At 36.6% G+C, this 23,850-nt stretch overlaps 2 protein-coding genes across 3 annotated transcripts; one reads left to right on the plus strand and one right to left on the minus strand.

Annotated features, from left to right (window-relative positions):
- Nucleotides 1–2,263: 2,263 nt before the first annotated feature.
- Nucleotides 2,264–4,515, plus strand: bet1 (Bet1 golgi vesicular membrane trafficking protein). The gene is made up of 4 exons (XM_079878053.1): nucleotides 2,264–2,439; nucleotides 3,222–3,331; nucleotides 3,436–3,492; nucleotides 3,586–4,515. The coding sequence occupies exons 1-4, from the start codon at nucleotides 2,421–2,423 to the stop codon at nucleotides 3,739–3,741; spliced, it is 342 nt and encodes a 113-aa protein (XP_079734179.1). The 5' UTR covers nucleotides 2,264–2,420; the 3' UTR covers nucleotides 3,742–4,515.
- Nucleotides 4,516–4,555: 40 nt separating this feature from the next.
- Nucleotides 4,556–23,766, minus strand: LOC307162605 (putative acyl-CoA dehydrogenase 6). Of its 2 annotated transcripts, none has more exons than XR_013821944.1 (9): nucleotides 23,498–23,733; nucleotides 19,386–19,506; nucleotides 13,989–14,118; nucleotides 9,463–9,569; nucleotides 7,920–8,087; nucleotides 7,656–7,829; nucleotides 6,354–7,335; nucleotides 5,242–5,843; nucleotides 4,556–4,920 (listed from the first exon to the last, which is right to left on the minus strand). XR_013821944.1 is itself a non-coding variant. In XM_079878048.1 (9 exons), the coding sequence occupies exons 1-9, from the start codon at nucleotides 23,687–23,689 to the stop codon at nucleotides 4,830–4,832; spliced, it is 1,296 nt and encodes a 431-aa protein (XP_079734174.1). In that variant the 5' UTR covers nucleotides 23,690–23,766; the 3' UTR covers nucleotides 4,556–4,829. The 2 variants fall into 2 exon arrangements, 1 of the variants encoding a protein (XP_079734174.1); XM_079878048.1 differs by having other exon boundaries at nucleotides 5,242–5,392; nucleotides 7,174–7,335; nucleotides 23,498–23,766.
- Between the last annotated feature and the right edge of the window lie 84 nt (nucleotides 23,767–23,850).

Consider the following 23,850-nt stretch of genomic DNA (forward strand, 5'->3'; position numbering starts at 1 on the left):
CAAAATAACTTCTCCCTCTTGCAGCGTCATCTCTTCTCTTCTCTGATGATGTGTTTACTGGCGTGAGGGCGGGGCAACCTGTCACTCACATGAGATTGACCAATAGCAAACCACAACCATCCAATCAATTCCCCATGGACAAAATCAAACCCCGCCCTACATTTTTACCTGTTCGAGAAGCCGTTTCACTTAGATATAAGTCACAATAGAGAAGAAAAGACTGTCTTAACTTCCTTTTAATGTCGATTTAATGTCACAACGAGAGCAGAACATCCGGTCTGGTGTATGTAAAGAGTTTACTCAATTTATGCTGTGACAGATATGTTGAGTAAATGTCCTAAAAGCAAGGGATGCTTTCTCTTTAGTATTTGTGTAGTTTGCTAGGTTTACTAATAATATGTGCAGCACAAAATAGTTTACAATTCCACAACTGTCACTTTTTCATCTGTAAGACAAACAATATGTCCTATGGATAAAAAATAATCCTCACATAATAGTGTCTTATAGCTGTGTAATGCGAATGGCCAAAGAAGAGCCGTACATTGTTCTGTGAATGTTTACCAGACTTAGGCAGCGAAATAACGGATTAGAGATTGTGATGGTGAATACTAATGAGACAGCTTCTGTTTAGCTGTGACTCATAGCTGAGATTATATAGCTGGAATTATGTCAGGATGATTGTCAGGAATTAAATAGATTCCAAACTCAGTGTATGTTGTCAGCTTTTGAGCTGTCTGTCACATTCCACAGAGACGACAAGAGTGATATCAGCAATTTGAGCTTTTAAGTGTCACATATTTTTGAAATCATCTCTAAATGACAAGAATGCATGGTGAATGAAAGAATGATGATAATGAAAGGAAATTAAAGGGATTTGGGGTTTCAGAATACAAGAAGACACTGTAGATTCATTGATTCTTTGACATGCACAAGTTTGTGCTTCAAGTATCCGAGAGTACATTTCAGAGAGAGATATTTTTTATAATCTTTTTTTAGTCTTTTTTTAGTGTGTGTGTACAAAAAGTCAACTATAATCTTGATTCTATTTTGTGCTATTTCAAACAATATATTCAAACAATTTGGTATTTTTATTATGAACGTCTGAATCAAAACATGAACTTTGGCATTTACAGACATGGATTATTGTGATAATCAGGAACACTGAAAGTGCTCTTTGAGGGGTTCTTTCTGAAGCTTGCTTTGTCGAGTGCTTTGTGAAATTGCAGGGTGATGCACATGAAAAACAGTGGACGGACACAGTGATGTGCTGTGGGTTCAGGACAAGCCAGACCTTATAATGGCACTTAAGTTGGTGGCTATTTCAGTCATGACAAATCTTGGAGTGTTTGGCATGGTAAGGGACATGACAAAGTTGATATGTTTGGTCTTGGTGGAATAAATCTGCTACACCGCCCCTGCTGCTGATGCAGAGAAAGAACGGGACTTGCTACTGCCAATATCATGAGCATTTACACTAAAAGCAATCCGGTCTAATGTGTTTGAAAGTGATTTGAAAGTGATTGAAAGTGAACAAGCTCAAAACATTTTAGACCCTGTTTACACCTGTATTTAATGCCGTCCACTTGTGATCTGATCGACCAAAACACATCTAAAAGCAGCTTAGTCCTCTAGAAGTAAAAAAAAACAAAAAAAAAAACAACTGCTTGCATTTTTGCAGAAGAACATTGTTTTGGCTGTGCCTCGACTCGGATGATTATGTCCCTTCACAATAGAAAATGATTTACAATGAACTCTGTTAGAGAGCTACATATGGTCATTTATCTGTTTAATAAAATACCTTACCGTAGTAAAAACGCCATAATTTCTTGTGCATAGCCGTATTCAGAGTGAATCACAAAATGGTCTCCCACAATTTGCCAAAGAACAATTTTCATTACTGGTTTTTGAGTAAATTGGTACGAATTTTTAAAGAAATGGAGGAAATTAGCCATTCTACACCTAAAAAAAATGCTTTTCAAGTTCTAACTCAAAGCAGAAAAAGCTAATGTCCATATTATCTATCAACGACCCTCATACACAGTGGATCTCATGTGAGTAACAGGTTGCCCCGCCTTCGCGAGAAGAGATGTCGCTGTTATGTTGATAAAATATTACAAGGGCACATTAATTAAAAAAAAAACATTTATAATAAACACTGCAATATTCCACAAAACATAAGAAGTGTCCATGTTGATTTCAACCTGTCTGCAAACAAAACTCGCTGTATAAACTTCACTACCCACTCACCCTTTCGCGTGTGGCTGGCTTCATCCTTCGCGGCTTCCGTAGGGTGTCGTGGCGCTTGTTGAGTTGGAAGGGGAAAGTACAGCGGCTTTAAATAGCAAGACAAGCTAATATCTGTTACAATACTTTCAAACTGTGTTAATCGTATATCATACCATAAAGATTCCCGGGCTATAATGAGGCGTGCAGGTTTGGGTAAGTCTTTTTCTCTCTGTTGTTATGTTTGAAGCTCATGCTAAGCTAAGTCAATCACAGTTTCCGAGATTAAACACACATTGTATGACAAAATCATGCTAAATATCACAGTTTCCAGATCTGGAGAAGCACTTGCCTAAATAACGGTACCAGACCTGACAATAATTGACTAGTTTTCTCTATATTAGACCAGTTGCTACATAGCTCAGGTTAACAGAGAGATGTTTACATTAGAAAATGAATGAGTGTCTGTTAGTGTTTCTGCGTGTATGACAAAATAAATGACACATCGAAGCTTAACTTTAGATTCCTTCGATATTGATTAAACAGTTTGAAATATAATCTAAAAGTCAGTTCTCAAAGGGGCTCATTTTAACTGATAAATAAAACTGGGCAGCAAGTAAATTAGATTTATGAACAAAACAGATTGTTTCAAAGCAGCTTTACGGTGATAGTAATTATTTTCAAATTATTTAGAATATCTAATTTAGATTTTTGTATCAATATGTCATTCATAACTAGTCCCTCACTTTTAGACGTTCAGTAGTTTCTGATGATTGATGCACATCTATTTGATTTTGCAGTCAGCATGTCAAGGAACTGGAAGTTTTTCCCAGCCAGCCTCAGTAAAATGATTGGCCCTGCCCATCTTAGACTTTGAAGTCAAATAAATTCATACATGTTAATTAATACGTGGCAAATAGTTTGCTGTGATTGGATGTTGAATTTTAAAGTACTGAGAAACACTAGTGTCATCTAATGAATTGTTACTTGTTCTTTAGGTGAGGGAGGCCCTCAAGGGAATTATGTAGCGAGTGGATACAGCGTGTATGAGGAGGAGAACGAACATCTACAGGAGGGGCTGAAAGCTAAAGTAAATGCACTTAAACATGTGAGTGGGCTTATTTCATTTTATATTTGGGGCTTATATATATTTTTAGTTTTCACTCATTACAATATATCTAATGAAAAAAATTATTTACTTATCTTTTTCAGCTATCGATTGACATTGGAAATGAAGTCAAGTACCAGAATAAAATGTTGGGAGAAATGGTAAGCGATGGGAAATGATTAATGAAAATCTAGTTTATACATCAAAACACTGATCTGAATGACTTTAACATCTCGCGTTTGTTTCTCCGCAAGGACTCGGACTTCGACTCGACTGGAGGTCTGTTGGGATCCACCATGGGTAGACTGAAGCATCTCGCCAGGGGGAGCCAGTCCAAGGTGTTCTGCTACATGCTGCTGTTCGCCCTGTTTGTCTTCATTGTCCTGTACTGGGTGATCAAACTGAGGTGATCGCAGGACCGATGAGATCCAGGACATTTCTTATGTGCCATGCTCACACGGGGGACAGGATCAGAATCCTCACAGTGACGACGAGGAGTGTTTGACTGCTTGCTTTCCATTGGACAGGAAACTGAACCATTGAGTGACAATGTGCAATCTGAAAAATCTGTATAAATATAAAATATATCTGTCCCAACCCACCAAAATTAATGTCGTCTCAGTGCAGGGATAATGCTACTCGTTTAATACTGGTCATGAAAAAAGATGAACATGCATCTGTCTGTCTTTTATTCAATAATAATGACCTTTGCTTGATGATATTGTTCTTTTAGGAGAACTTTAGTGCTATAAATGTGTGCTAACCTCTATATGGATACTGATGAAATCCTTTTAAGAGAGTTCGACATCACAGTAATCCTTTTAATTGTATCAACGTCTTTCAACGTCTTTTGAAAGTGTTGCCACAGAAATTTTGCTTATTGAATATAGTGTTTAAAGGGCTGATCTTGAGACTGTGAAAACCATACTGAGATATGTGAAGTTATGTGAAATTCAGTTTTGTATAATAATCATATATCAGAAACCACCCCAGAATTCTGTGTACTTCAGAAATGTCTTGCATTAATTTTTTGAGGTTCTTGCTCAAACCCTTCTGCTCTCTATGGTTAACATAATGCATGGTTAATTTTAGTTTTTCAGAGACTAATATGTAAATAAATGTCATTTTTGAGAGAATTATTACATAAACATTTCCTTTATGTTGTCAAAAGCTTGAGTCCCGTTTTCATGTATTCCGTTTGTGGTTCTCAAGAATCTTAAGAGCTTCTTAAGAATTGTGAAAACTTTATTTCTTCTCATGCATATTAAAAAACTAAGTCATATACAACTATAATCAGAATTTACATATGTTACATACAATTTTGTCAGGTTTTCATCAGCCAAGTCTTCATTAAGGCAACAATATCTGACTGCAAGTCATCTTAAAGTTGATGTAACTGCTACTATAACTTAATTGACTAATCCATATTCATTTAGAGTTAGATTCTCCAGTTCATTGTAAGTGCACTATTTTTCACTTTGAATACATATCAGTGATGTCACTTCCTGGGCAGCGTGTCCATGTACTTGCATATGATTGACAGCATCACCTCATCAGCTCCTGCACCAATAGACATTAATCTGGAGTCCCTGTTAAGACAAAAAAAAAAAAAAAAAAAGACAACCCAGATTTGATTTATTTGTGACCTGACATGATGACTAGGCTTACCAATATTTTACACTTTTAACAATCAGTTGGGCGTTCGATTCACTGCATTGACAGCTCTTTCCACACACTCAAAAGCACATTATGCATTCACATGTATCAATTGCTTCATTGGAACCACAAGTGCCCTTATTCAAGAGTGAATAACATGCAATCCAAAGCTGTTGCTCTTAAATGTCACTAGATGTCACTGCAGCTCTGGGAGCACATGCACGTTCTCCTCAGTTCAGATGAGAGAAACTGACCTGTAGAACCGGCTGACCAGGACATCACTGGTAAAGCCCATGCCACCCCAGTACTGGAGGCAGCTGTCGCCGACCTCTCGGGCCAGTCGTCCCGCCTTCAGCTTGGCCATCGACGCCAACTTTGTCACGTCGTTCCCCTTTATGTACAGAGCTAATGACAGTGCACAGAAAACATCATATAAATTCTAAACTATGCTGAGATTCAGCTCCATTTTTTTAATTTCACAACACGAGGGAGAAGAAACATGTCAAATGATTGGCGATTTTTTGATTAAAATAGAGATCACGATTATCCTACGATCTGAATAGACATCGAAACAAAAACATGATTTACTAGAGGTTCTGACATAATGTTAACAGTTGGAGTCTTTAAAAAAAATATTTAATCAATTTGAATGAAAAAATTTTGTTATCGTTTTGAATGAATGATTCAATGACTCACTCAAAGACTTCACTTGTTTCATTACTGGATGAATCAGCGTTTTTGAACGAATCTCTTGAATGTATGTATTCAACGACATACATTTTTTAGCAGTCACTTGTCGCCACCTACTGGTGTAACAATGTAATCGATACAATTTTTATTTGAAGCATTAATGGCGCTTTTCCACTACACAGTACCAGCTCGCCTCGACTCGGCTTTGTTTGGTTTTCAACTGTGTAAAAGTTGTACCTGTACCTGCTTCCAGGTACTTTTTTTCGTACCACCTCCGGCGAGGTTCTAAGCGAGAAAATGTGACGTGAAAACACGGCAGACTGCTGTCTGGTCAGAGAGAATCGTCACTATTCACTGCGTCATCATTGCACGCGTCAGACAGAATATCCTGAATAAAAAACAAAAACAAAAATATCCAAAAACAGCATACACTCGATTTCCTCCATTGTCCTGTGTGTGTGGGTAGCGGGTGTGTCTCGTGCATAGACAGTAAAATAAAGGTCTCGCGTAGAAGATTAAGTCACGGCAGTTTCCTGCGGCGTCGTTATGACGACCAGGTACTATTGTGGAGGTAAGTTACTATCTGCAATGGAAAATGGAGCGAAAAGCGAGCCGAGCCGAGACGAGGCGAGTCGAGTTGAGCTGGTACTGGTAATGGAAAAGCGCCATAAGTTACTTTCAAAAGGTGATTTGTGACCCTGGATCACAAAACCAGTCATATGTCGCACGGGTATATTTGTGGCAATAGCCAATAACACATTGTATGGGTCAAAATGTTCAACTTTTCTTTTATGCCAAAAATCATTAGGATATTAAGTAAAGATCATGTTCCATGACGATATTTTGTATATAAAACATTTATTTTTGTGAGTGAATGCAGCACAAGCACGAACATAAATGGAAAACTTTAAAGGAGATTTTCTCAATGTTTCGATTTTTTGCACCCTCAGATTCCAGATGTTCATATAGTTGTATCTCGGCCAAATATTGTCCTATCACAACAAACCATTCATCAATGCAAAGCTTATTTATTCAGCTTTCAGTTGATGTTTAAATCTCAATTTCAGGAAATTGACCCATGTGACTGGTTTTGTGGTCCAGGGTCACATTTACTCTATTTTGATTGCTACCGTAGACAGTAGCTATCAGTTTATATCCGAACTATACATTTTTATCCCTGTGCTTATGTGATAATTTTAATTACTGTAATTATATCAAGTATAATGATACGGTGTATTAGAAAAGATGTTTGTGGAGCCATTTCATACTTCTACATGACAACTGCTCTCTCTGGGGCAGCGCCAACACAGATTTAAATGTTCGCTGTGATCGTACTTGTCAAAGGATTTTAACGTGCAGCTCTAGTGCACAGCATTTCATTCCATTATTAATTTGGAAATGGTGGCCCTGTAGACCTACCAGACACAAACCCATGAAATTGCAAAGCTGCCTCGGCCAATCATTCTAAAATAATTTCAGAAACAGTCTGGACTCGCCTGTGGCGCGATGCAAAAGGGAGCGCAACAGCTCGATTTCTGTCTGCAGCTCAGCCAGCCTGAAGTGAACGACCTGGTGAGACAGAACCGGCTGGTTGAAGATCTTCCTCTGTCTGGTGTAATTAATGGTCTCTTGGACAACTTTCTCCATCGTCGTCAGGACTTGAAAAACAAGAAGTACGACACAATCGGGTCATGTCTCCGGACTAACATACCAAAGGGAAAAAATTCCAATGTGTTTTTCAACAAATTATATGATAGAGGGAATAGTTGTAGACAATATCTCGACAGGAAGTAGGCAGCTGATGATTTAAAACAAAGTTTGACTCATCTGTAAACACGTTTGGGCCTGAGAGGAGAGTGTTCTGGATTTATTGCCACTGTCATTAACACACGGACGTCATTGCCCGTGCCAATCCCAACAGTGAAGAGAAATGTTTGACGTGCAGCGGGATGTGTGGGAGTCGAAAAGGATTACTTACTATTGGCCACTCCCCAGAGTCGCTCCTCCTGGAATTGTAGCATCTGGTAAGTGAAGCCCATTCCCTCCTGCCCTATGACATTTTTGCAGGGCACGCGCACGTCATCGAAAAACACCTCCGCTGTGTCCGATGACCACATGCCTATTTTACCGATCTTGCGTGCGATTTGAACGCCTGCGGACGTACGGTAAAACATTAGCATGTTTACTCTGGCAGACAAACGACTCTTTTCCATAAATTTTGTGCTTTTGCCTCCAGTCTCACCAGGCAGATTCATGGGTAAGCAGATTAGGGATTTGTTCTTGTGAGAAGGGTCATCGCTGGTGTTGGCCAGAAGGCACATCCAGTCTGCTTGAGTGCCATTAGTGGTCCACATCTTTCCACCGTTAATGACAAACTCGTCTCCTTTGCGCACAGCTTTAGTCTTGATGCCTGGAGGAGATAGTATTTATAGACTCTTTAGATAAGTGGTTCTCAACCAGGAGGCCGGGGCCCACTAGGGGGCCTCATTAAACTTCCAAGGGGGCCAAAGGGTGACTTAAAATGATTTAAATGAATAATAATAATATTTACCAATTTCTATTCATATTAATCTAACATTGTTATTAATATATTAAACACTCTAACTTGATTAAACATCATAAAGTTTTTGAGACAGTGCTATTTTAATATTATTTATATACGGTTATACTATTTTTAGTATTTTGAATTTGCTCTTATTTTTTATTTTTTTGTTTTAATTTTAATTTTAGTTTAAGTTTTAGTAATATTTTGATAGATTTTTTATATTTTTATATTGCTTTGATTCAGTTTTAGTCATTTTAGTACTTCAACTTGTTTATTTTAGTTAGTTGCGAAGGCAACATTTATCTTGAGTTTAAGTTTTTTATATCTAACATTTATATTCAATCTTATTTCACTTTTATTTCAATGACCGAAAACAAGTTCTTGAACAGTTATTTTAGTATTATTTATATACAATTGTAAAAAAAAAAAAGAAAGTATTTTGAATTAGCTTTTATTTTTATGTTTTCAGTTTTCATTTTAATTTCAGTTTGTTTTAGTAATATTGTATTAGTTTAAATTTTTTTATTTTTTAAAAATGTAACATTTATTTTAGTTTTAGTCATTTTAATATTTAACTTATTTTAGTTAGTTACATTTATCTTAAGTTTAAGTTTTACATCTAATATTTATATACAAATTAATTTCATTTTCTTTTCAATTCCCGAAAACTATTTTTTAATTGCTTTAGTTCTAGTTAACTATAACAACACTGGAATCACAAAATGAATGAATTGAACTGTATCACCACTCCCAGTTTCTGTAAATAAATAAGTTGAAATCAAGCAGCTTTGTCATAATTACAGTAGAAATATCATATAGCAAAAATTTTAGCTGTTGAATTTTATGTTGGACAATAAAGGTCCTTTGAGTCAAACACCTGCTTTAGATCATACTTGGCTTAAATTGTGAAATAAAGTATTGCAGCACTCTTATTTCACCATAAAACAAGTTCAGATTTCTTTGCAACTCATTAATAATTTGTGACTAGTGCCGGCTTTACTTCAAATACAAAATTGAATACATTTATGAAAAATAGCTCAGCATACCCCTGTGTGGTATTCCCATGTAGGCTAGTCTTTTAATCTCCCTGGCCTGAAATGCTTTGATATCTTCATTTGATAAAGTAATTAATTTTAGATTTGCGTCTGGTGTGTGTTTACATCTTGTTTAAAACACCCCCTTGGCAATATAAAGAACATGTCTTTCTTGTTTGGTACATTATCTCCAGCAAAATACTTACTTGCTACATCAGAGCCGGCCCCTGTTTCGCTCACCCCGAGGCAGGCCACTATGTCTCCCATTATGCTGGGCAGCAAAAACTCTCTCTTGAGCTCTGCAGAACCAAACCTACAACGGCACAGAAGTCACAGTCACATCCTCACAGGTATCAGTGTCATAGCAGCTGTGATTTACTGTAAAGCTTGTGAGGTTACACAAGAGATTTACATTTTACTAGCAGCAAATGCAATTTCAGAAGCTGTTCCCTATGGCAGAATCACAAAGGACACTAATCAAAATCCCCGATTTTCTGAAACCAAATAGCCAAAGTGGATGTGCACAGAAAAACAAGTTTCCAGAGAGTGAGCACAGTGCAGTAATATCCCCTCAGTGACAGTGTACAACCGACTGCAGTCAGAATATGGCAATTACTAATAGGAGGAAAGGAACCATTGTTGTGAATTTGGCCCTTTTCTTTAATTTTACTTCTTTTTTTCCCCACATATATATATATATATATATATATATATATATATATATATATATATATATACTACATATCCCACAATTCCAAGCAAACTACACTACTAAATCTAGTACACTACATTACCCATACACTCCCTGGTTAAGGTCTATAAGTAGGCCTCACTTCCTTCCTTCCTTTGTTTCTTTTGTATTGGTGAGGTGTGGGTGTTTGAATGGACACCCAACCATGTCCGTTGAGTCCTTTCCTTAGGATGCGTTAAGTTTGTTTTGCTAATTGTATTGTTTGAATTTGTTTATTTGAATAGTTTGGATTGAGTATACACAGTGAGGAAAATAAGTATTTGAACACCCTGCTATTTTGCAAGTTCTCCCACTTAGAAATCATGGAGGGGTCTGAAATTGTCATCGTAGGTGCATGTCCACTGTGAGAGACATAATCTAAAAACAATATCCAGAAATCACAATATATGATTTTTCAACTATTTATTTGTATGATACAGCTGCAAATAAGTATTTGAACACCTGTCTATCAGCTAGAATTCTGACCCTCAAAGACCTGTTAGTCTGCCTTTAAAATGTCCACCTCCACTCCATTTATTATCCTAAATTAGATGCACCTGTTTGAGGTCGTTAACTGCATAAAGACACCTGTCCACCCCATACAATCAGTAAGAATCCAACTACTAACATGGCCAAGACCAAAGAGCTGTCCAAAGACACTAGAGACAAAATTGTACACCTCCACAAGGCTGGAAAGGGCTACGGGGAAATTGCCAAGCAGCTTGGTGAAAAAAGGTCCACTGTTGGAGCAATCATTAGAAAATGGAAGAAGCTAAACATGACTGTCAATCTCCCTCGGACTGGGGCTCCATGCAAGATCTCACCTCGTGGGGTCTCAATGATCCTAAGAAAGGTGAGAAATCAGCCCAGAACTACACGGGAGGAGCTGGTCAATGACCTGAAAAGAGCTGGGACCACCGTTTCCAAGGTTACTGTTGGTAATACACTAAGACGTCATGGTTTGAAATCATGCATGGCACGGAAGGTTCCCCTGCTTAAACCAGCACATGTCAAGGCCCGTCTTAAGTTTGCCAATGACCATTTGGATGATCCAGAGGAGTCATGGGAGAAAGTCATGTGGTCAGATGAGACCAAAATAGAACTTTTTGGTCATAATTCCACTAAACGTGTTTGGAGGAAGAAGAATGATGAGTACCATCCCAAGAACACCATCCCTACTGTGAAGCATGGGGGTGGTAGCATCATGCTTTGGGGGTGTTTTTCTGCACATGGGACAGGGCGACTGCACTGTATTAAGGAGAGGATGACCAGGGCCATGTATTGCGAGATTTTGGGGAACAACCTCCTTCCCTCAGTTAGAGCATTGAAGATGGGTCGAGGCTGGGTCTTCCAACATGACAATTACCCGAAGCACACAGCCAGGATAACCAAGGAGTGGCTCTGTAAGAAGCATATCAAGGTTCTGGCGTGGCCTAGCCAGTCTCCAGACCTAAACCCAATAGAGAATCTTTGGAGGGAGCTCAAACTCCGTGTTTCTCAGCGACAGCCCAGAAACCTGACTGATCTAGAGAAGATCTGTGTGGAGGAGTGGGCCAAAATCCCTCCTGCAGTGTGTGCAAACCTGGTGAAAAACTACAGGAAACGTTTGACCTCTGTAACTGCAAACAAAGGCTACTGTACCAAATATTAACATTGATTTTCTCAGGTGTTCAAATACTTATTTGCAGCTGTATCATACAAATAAATAGTTAAAAAATCATACATTGTGATTTCTGGATTTTTTTTTTAGATTATGTCTCTCACAGTGGACATGCACCTACGATGACAATTTCAGACCCCTCCATGATTTCTAAGTGGGAGAGCTTGCAAAATAGCAGGGTGTTCAAATACTTATTTTCCTCACTGTATATGTTATGTTTATTGATGAATTATATGAGTCTGATTTACTTTACTGTATTGTTTGTAGTGACTTAAGACCATCTTGTACATCCTGTTCATCCATTAACTCCTGTCCATTTACATCGTGTGAATCTGCTCCATGTGAATCCATGAACTTCAAGTCATGTGAATTACCCAAGATTTTAATCACCCTGAACTTAAAATAAAAGAGAGCAAAGGACTGGTATTTTTCATGCGTTTTAATCAGACACGCCATCATGTTTCTGCAACTCCAATGAACTTGGGATTTAATTAACAGCTGATATCAAACAACCATCCTGATGACTACAGTATTTATTTATAATAAATGATACTGTAGGTGGTTTAAACTGTTATAAGTCTGTTATAAACTGTTATAAACTGTTATTTGTCTTTTTTCACAGTAAAAAACATCAAAACTTAAAACAAGATCAATTTACTTGAGAAGCAAAACTGCATAATATAATTTGTTATCATAGAACATAGTAAATAAATAAAGTTAATACACTATTTTTTCACAAACCTAAAGTAGATATGAAACTTAAGTTGCAATAATCTTTTCTTCCATAGTGTGATGCATATCTGAGTGAAGAGGCTTCTCGAAAAAGATACAGTTATTTAGTCTATGGAGAATTGATTGGATGGTTGTGGTTTGCTATTGGTGGATCTCATGTGAGTGACAGGTCGCCCCGCCCTCATGCCAGTAAACACGACATCAGAGAAAATATGACCAATGCAATATATTAAAAAACACAATTCTGATTATAATATGTACAAAACGTAGAAAATTAACTGAACAGCGCTCATCACTGTCGCTTTTTAACCAGCCGTCCAATCACAGTGGAGGAGGGGCGGGACAAACACCACACCGACCAACCATCCCATTCTACTTGTACAACCATAACAAATGACAACAGACACTTTGTATCTGCCAAAATGCAAACCTTCCTCCTGGTCAGCATCGATTTAAACAGGATGCTCGCCTGTGCGTAATTAAACGTATCAAGGGCATTTCTCATTAGATTGTGTGTCTTTGCCTCAGACAGACAACTTCTCGTGGCAGTTTTAGGCTGTGTCCGAAATTGCCCCCTATACCCTCATTCACTACTACCTACATTAGTCCACTAATATAGGGAGTGAATGAAAACGAGTGAGTGAATTCGGACTCTGTGTGCGCTGGAAGGGCTGCCGCTTTTGCATAGTTTGTGCTTACTGTTTAATAATCATTTGAAACTTAGCAAACTGGCAGCTCCAGTAGTAATGAAAAGATTTATCTTGAACTCTGTCATGAAAACTAGCAAAATTAAACAATTGAATTATCAATTAAAAAGGAATTTACACCTGAATGATATTACGCTGTAGCCACATTGGACCAGCGGTTTGGAAAAAGGATGGATGGATGATTCAGGTACGGCGCCATCTTCTGGTCAGACGAGGGAATTCCTTCAGCACGCAACTCTCACAGTGCATTATGGGTATTTTCTAGCTGTTGAGTGTACATCGGTTGTACAATTGTTATTGCGCTGCAATATTAAATGAGTGCACTCGATCACATCCACTATGGTTTCGGACACTAGTACTAATTGGTGTCCCCTCAAATAGTGCCCTATTTAAGGCGATTTCGAACACAGCCATAATGGGCTTTATGCACAGCTGCACTACTTCCTGAACTTCAGGCAGGTCCTTTGTTTCCTGTCTGCCATTATTGGACAAACTGATTAATCCAGGTATGCCTGACCACCTGGATTAATCAGTTTGTCCAATAATGTCAGACAGGAAACAAAGGACCTGCCTGAAGTTCAGGAAGTAGTGCAGCTGTGCATAAAGTCCATTTAGTTCTGGAGACTGAACCTGCGCTCTACAGCCACACTGAGCGCACTCGCCACCAACTGGACAGGGGTGGGAATTACAGTTCCAAGCTATAATAGATCACCCTCAGTGTAATCCGTCAAAATGATGGACAGCCTTCATATTTTTCTGTCACAGCTAAAAAAAAAAAGGTCATTGACAGAAAATATTTGTTTAACACAACCTCTGATTCTGTGTAGTATTCCATTCTGAGTACAGGACCTGTTTGATGTGTACTTACTCAAAGGATAACAATATTTCAGTTTTAGAAATCACCTCGCCAGTGCAGGTGTAGCCATGTCACTCTGAACGCCAATGGCCATGGGAATCCCTCCACAGTTGATGTTCCCCAGTTCTTCAGCCACAGCCACACTGTAGCTGAAGTCCAATCCCAGACCGCCATACTCTGCAAACAATGAAAACAAACAATATTTGCCCAATTTCCTGAACATTTTGATCACAAAGCAAATGAAATTTAGAGTGTTTCTATCCGGTCTCTTTGTTCTTGGGCCTAAATAAGCTAAACTTGCTTACTTTAGTATTGAAGACAAATATGCATCATGCAAAAGTCATCTACATATTTGTACCATGCAGTAATCTAAAACTTGACATGCCCTTTTCACACCCCTACGGTCCATTTCATCATAACATACTACGATGTCTTGGGCAAATGGCGTACAGGCAATTACATGTGATTGTAATAACAGCATTACTGTTTCCCACGATACTTTCCTTGTCATGCATTTATTCATGTCATTTCATGTTCCATTTCATTTAGCATTTTCCTTCAGGAAACAAATATTACGACATTAAGGAAATGATTGTAATCTGTGCAGGCAATAAGGGCAACAATAATGTTGAAAAGCAAATCCTTTGTGGTGTGAATGTGGTGAACTCTACAATCATTTCCCCCAGTACTACAGGACGCTGTATTCTGTCATCATCAGGTCCCGTGATGGTTGTGGACAACATTTGGCGTGGCAAAATAAGGAAAAGTGAAGCCAGAGAGCAAAGGAAACAGATACAGCTGCACAGGAACAGTCACAGTCAAATAATTCAGTATCCAAACAGACTATCTGTTAGTGTTCAGTACCGAGTGAGATGCATCTGAAAGGAAGGTTTGTTTATCCTGACCACAAACTAGTTTAACAAACCTAAAAGGGGACCTATTATTCCCTTTTGTTTTTGAGGTCTACTAGAATAGACCTGAATGTTCAAAAAACACATTATTTTTCACATATTTTACAATGTTGCAGCTCCTCTTTTCCCAGTCTGTCAGTAACGCTCTGTTTAGTTCTTGTCTCTATGAAGCCCCTCCTTCTGAAAAGCACAATGTGCTCTGATTGGTTGGCTAGATCAGTGTGTTGTGATTCGAGCGTGTTTTGTAAATGACACACCCTTTACCATAGCAGCGAGTTTTAATGAACTACTAACTAGCTAACTCAACCAGGCCTCGACCCTTTATTTTACACTGTAATTTTGATGTAATAGCTTGTAAAAAACAAGAAGTAAACAGTCAGCAATAAAAAAAAACTATTTGCAAATGATAGCACAAATAAATACTATAGAATAAAGTGACAAAATAAATAAAAATGTTTTTTTCAGGTGGGTCTAACAGTAGTATTCAGGTAAGAAACACTACAGAAATTAATCAAATGTAAGAAATGAAACAGATTAATGCTTAAAATTAAAGTTACAAAAGTTATTTAGTCAAGAGCAGTGAGTAATTTTCTCTTTGTCTTTTGCTCTTTGATTAACATGACAGAAAGCAGCAGGTTTATTAGGCTACTGTCACTTTAAGAGATTATGCACAGATCCAATATACTTTCACACAACATGTGATTTATTTTTCAGCTATTTACGTTCCAAAACGGACTGTATTTACCTGAATATTTGGCAAATCTGGCATTTTGACATCATTTTGAAATCATTTTATTACTCGCAAGCTGTTTGAGAGGCATCTTTATGAGAGCGCTTTTGGTGTGAGCGCGATACGTGCGGGAATGACTAAAATTATGCGCAATACAAGCACAATTCAATTGTAGCGAATGAGACGAGTGAGTGAGAGGAGGCGGGTGTGTTTTCATGTTGGAGAGAAGTGAGAATATGCAGTTTGGTATCGACGATTCAGAAAACGAGTATTGGAAACGTTTCAGATATTTCAGCATCGATACATATCGATATTTTTGACAACACTAATATAGAAAATAACTCTTTTTGCAGTGACTTTGTGCTTCTTAACTTTGCAGAGTTTTTTTATTCTCAAACAGCAATATTACACACTAAAGAAAGTTGGAAATGTTAAAAAAAGCAAATATTGTATAATAGTCTGATATGGGTTTGTATAGTATGAAATAACAGGATATAAAGTTGGAACAAAAATGGAAAAATGAAGTCATATGCCATCAAGCAGGTCTAATCTTTACGAAGGTCAGATATTGGAAGCTGGTCAACACTTCTGTTATTGCGTACATGTAAAAACAGTGGAGAGTGATTCTCCTGTTTGGTGGGGTAACCTCGCACAGTACATTTAATCACTGCATAGATGTGAAATGAGAAGTATTTCAAGAGACACAAGAGGCCTTGCACCCCCACATATTTTGGGTCTTGAGTAAACGTCAGAAGACTGGATGGTTCGGATAAGAAAGTTTTAGTGCCTTATCTGAGGCTGCCAGGGTTGGAAAAACAGACAATCTGGATTTACGCCAGTGTTTTGTAAGATGGAGTTGTTTTAGCCAGGTTGTGAAAGCTGTGATTTCATGAGGAAGATGGTGTTATGGGAACCAGCAAAACTCTAAAACGAGGACTCAAAATACCTTCCATCATGCGAAATAATCAAAATTGCTAGCCTGTAAGATCATGTAGCATTGTGCACAGGCATTAGTATAGAGGGCTCATGATGGTTATACATATGGGAGACCAGGGCTAGTATTTTAACAAAGGCCATTTCTTAGTAACTGTAAGGTTGAGTCAGAAGTTCATGACACAAATGTGCTTTATACAAACATATACACTTAATACAAAAATATTTTTATATTCTTATGACCTCCAAAATAAAATAGCAATACCATCATATTTTTGCTGTCGCTGTTAAGTAGATAAGTGAACACAATAAAACCACACTGAAATATTTATAATACCGTAAATATATACAGTATATATACTTACTCAGTATTTTTGTCGGTTTATGTATCTTAAATCAAGATACATTTGAGTAGCAAAATGCCTAAATCTTCTTTACTGAAAAAATGAACAATATTATGCAAGTTTAAAACAAGAAAAATATCTGTCAGTGAGGTAAAAAAAAAAATCTTGTTTTCCCTTTTAATTTAGTTCATTTTTCTGACCCCACTGACAGGTATTTTGTACACTTAATTTTGATGATTTTCTTTTCAGAAAACAAGACTTAAGTCATTTTGCTTCTCAAGTAAATGTCTTAAAGGGGTGGTATAATGCCTTTTTCACAAGTTGTAAAATAAGTCTCTGATGTCCTCAGAGTGTGTGTGTGAAGTTTCAGCTCAAAATACCCCACAGATATTTTTATATAGCATGTTAAAATTGTCACTTTTTGAGGGTGTCTGTCCCTTTAAATGCAAAATCCCGGCACAGTGGGCGGAGCTTCAACAGCTTGCACTCACACAGACATGCACTGAAAATTTCAAAAGCTTTTAGCCTTTTACGTTCAAACCGGACTCAGACAATGATGGAGAGACTCAAGAAGAAGTGACAACATGTAGACAACATTTCTGAATGGTTAGTTGGTGAATTTATGTAGCTTATGTGTAGTTATCTTCTAGTCATTAATTAGCATATTCTGTCATGATAATCTATAAATTGTGTTCCCGGGGGCGGGGTTTATGTAAATTTTAGGGTTAGTGATGTCACTAACCCGAGAGGAATGTGGTGTAGTCCCTACCAGCCGTTTGTTGTAGTCCTTAAAAAGCAATTTCTTTAAAAGCAAATATCTCCCTTTGCTTTGAACTTTGAGCGTTGTAACTTTACAGATGTTGTTTATGCTCAAACAGCAACATTACACACTAACTAAAGTTAGAAAAGTGAAATCATAATCAACCACCCCTTTAATTTAAGAATTTTTAGATATTTGTAATGGAAAACGAGACAAAAGTATTGATTAAGAATTTTGGTTTTTGCAGTGCAATATAATGGTTGATATTTTAAATGGTTTGACGCATTTTTGCTGTTTCATGATTGTTTTACTGTTTAAATTTGCTGCAAAATTGATAACAGGCAGATTAAAGGCAGGTTACATTGTGTAAAATTACCTCAAATAATGTGACGACAAGCCCTGCTGCTGAGTAATGTGTGTTCATTGAACTATATCCTTTTTCCTGTGCAATGAAAATGTTTTTGTAGGCAAGATTTTCAAATACGTGTCTGTACAGAAACTGACTTTTAGAAAAGAAAGCTAGCCTGAGAAATATTCATCCAGTTTCCCTTACATCTTGATTGATAATTTCAGAAAATTATAACCTATCACTAAAAATGTTCTGCTTTCTATAAACGTGAAAATGCTAAATTTGTAGTCACTGACGATGGTGGATTCTGCTTATAAAAATAGCCACAAAACCCACCCAAATCTCAACAGGGAGTGCGCAGAAAAGAGATGAAAAATAGAGCGTATAGCCTACAGCAGTCAAGTCACAATTCACCTGAACAGATTCTACGTTATTGTTCAGAGATTTGCTGGTGTATCTGCGCTGCACATATCAAAATGAGGTGAGGCAACGCTATGAGTACTAATCCTCTGTCTAAGAAGATGCTGTAAATCCAGCCGGCTAATGCAGAAGTGTCACAGTGTCAGCACTTCTTAATGCAAGTGCTGTTCTCCTCTTACCTACAGATTTATGAAGCCAGATTTAAGTTTCTCCCGAGCCTCCAGCCATCTAGTAATTATACTGCATTATATTCTTGGTTTCTAAAACTTTAAATATATCATATGAATTTTTTTTTTTTTTAAATGATGTGGATATTATACGCATGTTATTTAAGAATGAGACTCAACAGTCATTGATTGTTTGAATAATTTCAGTATAATAACAGATAATCTGTTGTACATGAACTGTATGACTTTTGGTTCTCCTATGATTCTTCTCATGTTTTGGGAATCTTTAGCAACACCTTTGAACTGCATGGCAAAAACTTGTGCACTGACATATTGATACCTGAGATAATACCACAAATTGGTTTTGTGTTTTCCACTGTTCTCGTAATTGCTTCTTGCAGCAATGTTGATATTTTCTCATGAATCCATCTGCACTCACATAAAAAAACCTAAGACTGTTTAAGGGCACTCTACAAACTTCTTTGTCCTCTACGTTTCTCAAAAAGGATCCTTAGAACTGTAATTCTGCCATTACCAAAGACAAAATGATCTAGTTTGTATTTAAAATGCATATTTTCATTTTTACAAATGTCTTTTTCAACCAGCTGCTTTCAAGGTGATACTTCAAGAAGAATCAAATTGTCTTGTGCAATAGAAAAGCTATGAAAACATACTGCAAAAACTGCTTGTTCTGAAATGTTTGATGTAAAAAAAAAAGGAAAATGGTTATGACCCCATGGAGGAAAAAATAATAAAAACCAAAGATCCCTTTCTGAGGGTCACTTGTGTGCTTGATTAAGGTACATCTGAAGTAGCAAACGTCTGCTTACCCACAGGTTTGTTGACTCCCAGAAATCCTGCACTTCCCAGAATTTTGAAGATCTTATGAGCAGGAAACTGCCCTTCTTCCTCCCATTTGTCTACATAAGGGTTGATCTCTTGATCAATGATCTGTAACACATTCAAACAAAGATCTATACTTAAACTGAGTCCTGTAACTAAATTTGAACTTGACCAGACCTGAATATGATCTGATTTATAGTTCACAAGGCAATCGTGTATTACAGAAACATTTTGTATGCAATTAAACACGTTATTATTCCAGTGATGCAGGATATCACTCACTTCTTCTCATCACTTCCAGCCCTCTATATAAAAGTGGCAAAAGACCAAAAATTAAAAATAGTTTTCAAGTTCCTTCAAACTTTATAGAGTATAATAGTCAGAAAATAGGTTTCTTCCTTGAAAGCGGGAATATGCTATCTTACTTCTGAGTCACTTCAAGACGTCTGGTTTTGTAACAACATAACCGTTGTGAAATATAGTGAGCATTTGCAGCAGTACTCCATGTAGATTTGACCAATACAAGCGCTGCCAAAACAAGCATTCCTGACAGAAGAGTGACATTCATAATCACTATGAAGTTTAGCCCTGTCAACATCTGGATTTCTAGTTCAAGTAAACTAGATTTTTAGTTTCTAAACTGAACATGCTTTTAAAAAAAGACACCATATAACCAAATCTACGGAAGCATATTGCATTCACTTGAGGAAAAAAAATCTACTCTGTTTTTCTGAATTAATGACTTAATTATCTCAGAATTACGAGATAATTTTCATGAAAAATTTTTTTTTGCTCTGTTTTTCTGAATTAATGACTTAATTATCTCAGAATTCTGAGATAATTTTTTCTTGAAATAAAAATATTTGCTCTGTTTTTCTGAATTAATGACTTAATTATCTCAGAATTATGAGAACATTTTTCATAAAAAAATATTTTGTTCTGATTTTCTGAATTAACGACTTAATTATCTCAGAATTATGAGATAATTTTTCATTTAAAAAAATTGCTCTGTTTTTCTGAATTAATGACTTAATTATCTCAGAATTCTGAGAAAATTAAGTCATTAATTCAGAAAAACAGAGCAAATATTATTATTTCAAGAAAAAATTATCTCAGAATTCTGAGATAATTAAGTCATTAATTCAGAAAAACAGAGCAAAAACTTTTTATTCATGAAAAATTATCTCGTAATTCTGAGATAATTAAGTCATTAATTCAGAAAAACAGAGTAGATTTTTTTTCCTCAAGTGAATGCAATACGCTTCCGTACAAATCTGATCACCACATTCATTTGCATTTTTACCACATGTGCTATTTTTTATTTTTTACAATACCTACAGTTTGGGGTAAGTAAAAGTTTTTTTTATTATTAATATTTTATTCAGGAAGTATGCATTCAATTGATCCAAAATGACAGTAAAGATATGTATAATGTTATAAAAAAATGCATGTTGTTACTCTGAACTTTGAAAAATAAAAAATAAATGAAATAAAAAAATCCTGAAAAAATGCGCAATAAAGAGCAAGGCAATTAATTAAAATCTACTTAATTCATGCAGAAAAGGAACTGAATTATTTTCCCAATAATGCATTATGTGAACAATAGCTTTTTTTCAACATTAATAATAATAAGAAATGTTTCTTGAGCAAATCAGCATATTAGGATAATTTCTGAAGGATCACGTGCCATTGAAGACAGGAGAAATGATGCTGAAAATTCAGCTTTTTTTTTTTTTGAAATAATGTGTAAATATTAGCGTTTTGCTGTCTTTTCGATGAAATAAATGCAGCCTTGGTGAGCATAAGAGACTTCTTTCAGAAACATAAAAAAAATGTACTGAACCCGAACTTTTGAACTGCAGTGTATATTTCATAAATCATGCACAATTTTGTTGGCAATATCTTTGCATTGTTCTGGCCATAACTTTTTGCTTATATTCTTTTCGAGTTTTGAGTATTTTTTTGTAACTGTTAAGTTATAAAGCAGAAGTCTTTAAAATAAATGCAATTAAAAGTCAACAGACCTTGTAATGCTCATTGTCTGAACTGTTTTAGTGTCTGATCACAAGAACACTAAATGTTGTAATGGGGGAGTCAAAGGAAAGCAAGGCAATTCATTAAAATCTACTTACACAAATGAAGCAGAAAAGGAACTGAATTCATTTTCCAATAATGCATTATGTGTACAACAAAACAAAGTTGATTCAAGCATGATGAACCAGTTATGTTAATTCAATTAAGGCTGTAAAGTTTTTTCAGCTGTGGTAATGACTCCTCTTCAGCTAATATGTCATGCTTATATGTTTAATGGGTACAGACTGAGCTTTCAGTATGAGCTGTGAAAAGTTAAAGAAAATATAAATACTGCAGAGGGATGAGCACCACATTTCCCCCAAAACACGCGGACATGCTGCTTCACCGGCCAACAAAAACGTCCTGCCTCAAAAGCAGTGTGAACAGAACAAACAGCATTTAATAACGAAAGGAAGCCAGGGGTCAAGAACACGATAAAGTCAGAATGAACTAGTTTCTGACTTTCTTCAGCAGAAAGAATTTGTGGGGAACAACTGGCATAGAATATATAATGGAAGTGTCTTATTTAGTATTAGATTCACTCAAAACCCAGAGGACTGTGACTGGATAATACAGTCAGAAAGGAAGGGTGGTCCACCCTGTCCGAACCTACAGTACAAGGTTCCTTGTTCTTAATAAAGGTTCGTGATACATTCCACAATACTTTTGTCGGTTAGAGCTGTGAATTGTTTGGTGGGGTCCAAAACTCTGACTTATGGTTTGTCAACACTTTATGCACCCAGAAGACCATTGAACTGAACTGAATAACACAATAGGTGATGTTTCCTGGAAGTACTAACCCTAATAGGTGCATTAAACATTTTGATTTAAAAAAAAAAAGAAAAGAAATTATATTTCAATCTGAACATAGCCTAACTGACATGCCTTACGCATTACGTAAGATACTGTGAAAAATGTCATCTTGAGTCATGAGATGACCTTGAGAAGGAATGCATTTTATTGTAAAATACATGAGTAAAGGCTGAAAAAAAGAACTGAGCTTGCAAATATTAAGCCCTATTGAATCTTTCCTTCCATTTAGATGCATATAACTATTACATGCTTCTAAGGCAAGGACTTTTCTAATTTGTTTTCAGTGTTTCACTGTCCCTGGTGAGTTCTTTTAATAAACGCCGTCCCTGAGCTTCACGCTATACAGCATTGTTCTCATTATCCGCTGCTTTTTCTGTTTTCCACTAATATCCTTTCTCATAGCAGTCTATTCCGATACACTTAAAGCCACTGGGAACTGGATAAAGCAACTTCCTTCCCAAGCCCTGTAACCAGTTCAGTCTAGCCAGTTGATATTAAAGTATAATTACAGTGACTTTCACTCAATTAAATTTTATTCATTCGAATTCAGTTTCAAGTTAAAATATTTACCGCATGCCTTGGAGATGGTAATGACGTAATGGCAATGACTTTTTTTTCACTTTTTGGAGAAGAGCCTTGAACTTTCTAACACAAAAGATTAGCTATTAGTAAAATGCAAATGACTGCAGAACAGGTTGTATAAATTACAATTAATAAGTCAATGTTTTTTCTTATATAAAATGGAATGTAAATAATCTGTTTTTTAAAAGTGTATATATTTGGTATAGGGGGGAAGTTTATTTTTAATAAAAAAAACTTGTAGCCTATTCCGGACTTGACAGCTGGCTGTACAATAGACTTTCGCGTCACGTGACAATCCTGGAAGCATCAAAACAAAACGTCGAATCTTGACATTTCATCTGTTAATCTAGAAAATTCTTCTTTATATCAAACAAATCCTTCCTAAAAATCCTTTAATTGTCTCTGGCATAAAGAACAAATCCCCAAGTTATTCATATAACCCGAAACAGATACAACTAGCTGTCCAAGCTATCTACAAAGTGACCTCTTACCTACATTCACTTGCTGAAAAATATTCGACCTGTACATTCACATGTGTGATATTCAGGTAGCAAGAAACTTAATCAAAATTCATCTCGACAGAGAATTATACATTTGTTATGGATACAAAATAGCACGCTGTCATATCTACCTTTCTCAAAGATGACTTTAATGCAAAATGTTCCTCTGTGTAGAGAACATGATCGATATTTTCGGTAGAAACCGATGCTTTCGGATTGGAGGACGATTTGTCTGAGAAGTGCCGATTGTTGCAGACAACAGTTTTGGGCAAATTACGATTTACAGCTAAACTGAATCTCAAAACCTTAGCACGCAGTGCCATTCTTACAAACTACACACAAAAGTGTTGACCTGCGCATGCGCATTAGGCCTCACGTAGAACTCGGAAGTCGAATGTACAGTATTTCAGCTTACTGGTCTGCTGTCAGCGCTTTACCAAGATAACTACCTATAGATATAGTTAACTAGGCTAGGCTATAGTAA

Source organism: Squalius cephalus (assembly GCF_949319135.1).
Source record: "Squalius cephalus genome assembly, chromosome: 8".
NCBI classification, from domain to species: Eukaryota; Metazoa; Chordata; class Actinopteri; order Cypriniformes; family Leuciscidae; genus Squalius; species Squalius cephalus.